This window comes from Morone saxatilis, unplaced genomic scaffold (assembly GCF_004916995.1).
Source record: "Morone saxatilis isolate NCDOM2014 unplaced genomic scaffold, NCSU_SB_2.0 Contig0, whole genome shotgun sequence".
NCBI classification, from domain to species: domain Eukaryota; kingdom Metazoa; phylum Chordata; class Actinopteri; family Moronidae; genus Morone; species Morone saxatilis.
Window position 1 is genome coordinate 20,234,751 of NW_023339650.1, and position 6,215 is coordinate 20,240,965.

At 35.5% G+C, this 6,215-nt stretch overlaps 1 protein-coding gene across 1 annotated transcript in view; it reads right to left on the reverse strand.

The window, feature by feature from the left end:
* Positions 1-6,215, reverse strand: part of nrn1a (neuritin 1a) — a 27,626-nt gene that overhangs the window by 3,400 nt on the left and 18,011 nt on the right. The window contains exon 2 of the mRNA XM_035653598.1: positions 244-391. Within this exon, the coding sequence (XP_035509491.1) occupies positions 244-391 (148 nt within the window). The remainder of the gene's footprint in view (positions 1-243; positions 392-6,215) is intronic.

Sequence of the window (6,215 nt, forward strand, 5' to 3'; positions counted from 1 at the left end):
GGAAACACTAACAGAGATGGTTTTAATCATTTTAATTATGTTTCTGTCCAGTTTAATGTAAAATTACTGATTTTGTCAATGGGCCGGCTGCTGGTTCTCTAGTGCGACATCTATTGAGTATCTAAGTGATTTTTACATATATAACCTTTAACTATGTAATATTTTGTATTTTCAGACCTCTGTTGATATAGCATACGATGTTATATATATATAACATTATATATTAAGATATCGTGAACCTACTGGCAGATCTTGTGCAGGTTGTCCCTGTCGTCCAGGTCCTGGGGATAGTTGGCCATGTTCTCCCCCAACTGAAGCAGACAGTCTGAGAAACCTTTAAACACAGAGTCACATTGACCAGCACTGACCAGCACCGTCTGCAACACAGAGACTGCAGGGGGGAGGAAGAGGAAGAGGAATAGAGAGAAAGAAGAGAGAATTTCACATTAGAGAAAATCACAATAAGCTTCTCAGTTATCGACCTGACTGGTTGAGTCTGTTCTGTTTTCTACAAACAACAAACCATCAGGACCACATTTTCGGTACGAGGAACCATTTATTTATCAGTTTCCTCCAACTTTAAACCTTCTCTAACTGGACAAGACACATATCGATACACACTGATTGTCTCTTACCAGGTTATAAGTGCCAACATTCCTCCAAATGTAAATGTTGTTATCGTATGATTACTTTTATTTAACTTTTTTAAAGCATATTACAAACGTGCCTCTACATATATAAGTTGTATTCATTCAGATAAAAACATCGCCGTCTTATTCTGACATAAACAGATGGAGGAACTTTATCAGCACTTAACATGGCTCCAGTGTGTGTAACATTGAGGAGTAATATAATATTCATACGTATGTTATCATCAGTGTATTATCACCTGATGATGAGGCTTTGTAGTGTTTTTGTTTCCTTAGAATGAGTGATGTTTTGACACAGAGGCTACAAAAATTAAACATGTCGTCTGCATAGAAGTTGAACCTTGCTCAACTTTTTAATTTGTGTATAACTGCCTAAAAATAAGAATGGTTCGTTAACTTAAAATGAGACATTTTTATCTACAGAGGGAGCGGGTCAACTACCGAGGACGCCATGTCTCTCCCAAACACTGGATCTAGATTCATTCATGTTTATACACTTCTACACTGCTAGATGCCACTAAATCCAACACACTGGTTCTTTAAGGGAAATAACTTTCCCTTAATGTGTATAAACTTCATATGGGAAGATAAAAGTGTCATCAGCAAACAGCAAAGAGACGTCACTAATACAACTAATTTAACCTGAACAAACGCTGTTTAGTTTATTTGCACAATGAAACAAAGTAAAATGCAAACGTATACAACATTTTTTTTTCTTTTAACAAAAGAAAAATGTAAAGAATTGCCTCATTATTTAAGAGAAACCAACCAGGCAGTGGAGATCACTTCCTGTTACTTTCTGCTGTTTCCAAGGTTCATTATTAGAAGGTCGGTCAGCTCAGTTTACCTGTGACTATTCAAGGTCAACATTCCCTCCTGCTCCATTACACTCGTCACACCAAACTCAAACTTAAAACAAAACGCTGTTTTAAGGAAGTAAAGCTTTTATTTTCCACCTCAGCTGACGACTCTGACATCTCTCTTCAATCTACAGACCACAATTTGTCACATTCGACCTCAGTAACGGATCATTACTAACCTGTGAGGAAGTTGGAACAGACACAGCTGACTCGTCCCTCTTCATCCTCTGTGTGTGGAAATAATCAGCCACAGATCTTTTCTTTTACTGTCCTTGGTTGATTAGGAAAGTAAATAAAACCGTAAACTGGCTTTGAAAGTGACGTATCTCTGCTCTCATCTATCAGGTTCAAGATCATTGAGAAACTTCCTTAACTGTGTCCTGAAGCCGTTCAGGAATAAAACTATTGAGAATTATTAAATTTTGATTGTTTCTAGATGAATGTGCATCTTAAAATAAAGTTCTCCACTTAAATAAAAACTGATATTGATGATGCTGATGAAAATATCTCCTGACAGTAAAATGAGTGTTCAACCCGCTGTAATCAGGCCGTGTCAGCCTCCTCCCTAATTCTCGTTAACTCAACCATAAAACACTGCACGGGTTGCCAGGTCCGACACGCCTCCATCCCCCCTCCTCAGCCAGTCACACACGTGCACTAACACGACACACACACGCCCCTTTACATGACCTCTGTTAACTAAGTGTGTGTGTGTGTGTGCGCGTGGTTCGTTAAGCAGGGGATGGGGCTGATTGATTGGTTTGGATAATAACACGCCTGCTGTCCGGTTCCACTCGATCAAACTGTGGACTAACACAGCATGACGTGTAGGACGAGACACGGCTGTTAGAGGAGGACGAGGGAGAGAAATCCATTCATCCTGCCTGCAACACGACACAGAAAAACCATATCTGTTTCTGAGTGTCGTATCCAGAGAGTCTGTTACTCAACAACAGCGTCATGTGGAGCTTATTGTGGGCAGAAATAACACATTTATACCACATGCAAAACACTGCATGGGATTATCTTAAAATGGGTTTTCATAGAACCCAGTTTTATTCAGATATCTAGAGGTCAGAGGTCAGAGGGATCCCTTTGAAAATGGCCATGCCAGTTTTTCCATCACCAAAATGTAGCCCAACCTTGGAGCGTTATTTAGCCTCCTTTGCAACACGCTAGCATGACATGGTTGGTACCGATGGATGCTATCTTCACTCTAGCTTTAAAATACAACCCGCCACAGCCTCTGAAAGACCGTGTGTAGTGGAAGAGGGAAGGATAATGAATAACTGGGTTATTATTGTCAGTTTAACAAAAATGTGCCAGAAATATCGTCTCTTTTCATCCCACAATGCACCTCCACCACTGGCAGTTGGGTGGGGGATTGAGCAAACCTGAAGCCCTCTAACTACACGAACCAAATTATTGTTTTTGTGCAGGGTTACTGAGTAACACACACACACACACACACACACACACATTGTATTAGAACAAAAAGTTAATTGGTAACGTCTGTGTTTACCCAATGTGTTGAAATTGTTGCTGTGAAAAAGGTCTATTTTGCAAAACTCCAGATTTAGTCGAAAAACATTTTTCTTTCTATAATATTTGCAACTTTTTATATTTTCAATTAAAACCAAAAAACATCACAAATATTACGAATAACACTGTAAAACCTGATGACACAGTTAACAAAAATGAATTAAATACGAATTAAAGTCAATCAGAATGAATCGTTGAAGCAACTCAGACGTTTTGAGTGAACTGAAAGGTGTGAAATATATGACTCATTTTCTTTAAGTTGACTTTATATCATTATAATGCTGTATAGGATATCACAATTTTAGTTTGTATTTCAGTTTATTAATTTTTATAAACCCAAATATGCATCTAAAAGAAACTAAATGTTTTTATTGTACGTCAGCTGTTTTGACAGGTAAAGTAATAATTAACTTTAGTGGAAGAAAACTTTTGTATAAAGAATTAAAGCATTTAAGTGACTTTATTTAGATAAATTCTGTTCACACATTTTTAGAGAAACCCTGCGTATGAAACTGGCCACTGGGCTACAGTAGAAACATGGCGGATTCTGCCAGAAGAGGACTAACCCTCCCTCTGTAGATAAAAACGTCTCATTCTCAGGTAACAACAACGATTCTTATTTACAGGTGATTAAACACTAATGAAAACATACCTATGAATATTATATTGTATTTCATTAAATCCTCCTTCTCTTATATTTCCTCTGTTTCCTCATATCGATTTATAGGTGAATCTCTTTTTACTGCTTATTCAAACTTAAATTTTTTTATCTGTTTGTCTGAATTATCTAATTAAATATGAGTAATGTTTATATATTCAGGTTCAGGGGCGGATCTAGAGTAATAATAATGGAGACTTTAAGGGACATTTATGCTGATTTAACCACAAACAATCACATATATCAATATTTACCTGGATATAATGAAGATATCTGAACTCAAAAACATTAATTGTTGTGGCACATTATTAAAGCTGTGGATGGAAATATCTAAAGATTAGAAATCAATAAAATTGTCTAAACTGTGACTATAACATGTAGAGCTGCCACCTCAGTTTTCAATCAGATTTAACACATTAACTGTCTGTATTATATCCTATAATATCACATATATTCACATATTGTGTCACTCTGTATGATTTTAATGATCTTTCTGTAATATTACATCAATGTTCCTCTTATTGTGTCTTAAAGCTGATTTGTTATGAATCCTCTGTTATTTAATATACCTTATTAAACGATCCTGATGTTTTTTGGAGCTGTATAGTTTTAAATATATATATATATTTCTGTATTAAATATATATTAATTAAGTATTAATGCTTAAAGATCCCCTCCATGCTTTTAATAACGGGGGTTCCCAAATGTTTCTATGCCAGAGCCCCAAAAACCCCCACTGACAATATACAATAAGATATGTTATAATGTATATTTTTATAGATTATATGTTATAATATAATAATAATGGTAATAATAAAGTCATTTTATTTTATTAACTGATGTTTTTAGTGTCTTCTCGTACATCTTCGGTCCCCTGGTGGACCCCGCCACCAGCTCTGAAAGACTGCTGTCGTTATCGCGAGGCCTTCTTGATTTGAAGGCTAAATAACTTAAATTGTGACGTAAATTGTCCATAAAGAAGCTTATTAAGTCTTTTAAATGTTAAAACATATTTTAAAAATACATAATACAGACAGAATTGTATAAAAAGTTCCCTAAACAAGGAAATAAATTGCATAAAATTCATCCAAATCTCTGGTTTTACACAAACTTCCTACAGTTACTGAGTTCACTGTTTGGATTCATTGCTCAGTTTTTAATATAATGTTAAATGTCTATAAAATATGTGAGTCAGTTTAATAAATTAAAGAAAAGGGGTCTCGTTGGGGGAAGCAGTGACTTAAAATCATTAATAAAAGCAGCTTAATCTTTTGTTAGTTTGTGTTACTATACATTAAAATAAATTATTGCATTTCAGCGTATTAACACAAATAAAACAATGTGTGTCCAAATAAAGTAGAATTTCCACATTAAAACCATAAAGAAAGTCATTTACCTAATGAGAAATCACAGAATCTATCAATATGCTAATTTAGTTTTCTTGCTGCACTGTAAAAAAAAGAAAATGTTGGTAAACTGACATTAAACTGTAGGTTAAATACAGTTTCTGTAACAGTAAAACTTTATTTATGCAGCATTTTTAAGGGATTTATACGGAATAAAGTCGTTTTATATTACAAACTGTAAATTACACAGAAAACCACCGAGATGATGTCAAAAAACTGTTTCTTTTGATGGTAGAAACGTGTATTTAAGCGGTAAAATAAGGATTAAAACTCATAATAATGTTAATAATAATAATACATAAGTTCTGGTTCAGCTGCTTTTATCTTGTTGTTTTTCTACAGTTTCTCTGTATTTGTAAAAATGTCTTTTAATACCTGTGTATTAATATTCAGTCTGTGTGGATGAATGAGAGTAAAACCTCCTCCCTCCCTCCCTCCCTCCAAATTTTTATATTTGGTTCGTATTGCATTTATATATTTTCTACATGTTTTTAAAGAATTATGCGTAAATGTTCTATGAAATAAATCTGGCTTAAGAATTCCTAATGAACAAATAATTGAACATTTATTATAAATTTCAGATTACAAATAAAATCCCAATTCAGACTTCTAAGTATTAAGTGTGTTTGACCTCACCGCTTCAGATGGAGAGGAGCTCGTTCTGTCAAAGACTTGGAGATCCGACTTCAGCTTTCGGGTTTCTATATCCCACCATCACTGCTTCCTCTTTTCACTCCACAACAGGAAGTGTGTGTTTGACCTCGAACCCGATCGCTCGACCTGCTACTGAGACCGCTGTAAAAACCCTCTGTTGATCCTCTCTGGAGACAGTCCATTAAATATATGTGACAGCAACTTGATGTATAACAATTAGCTGACCTTACAGGGTGACTATGTCATTTGTCTTTTAACCATCTTTAAAGAAGGAAGAAGAAGGAAGAGATATACATTTATATCCCCTAGGGGGAAATTGTTTTTTCACCTTTTTGATTACACACACACCACACACACAAACAGGCTGAAATACACACTTCATGCACATGTGGACAGGCAAGGGGAGAGGACGGTGGAGGGTTGAGGGGCTCATGAGCAGGTTCGG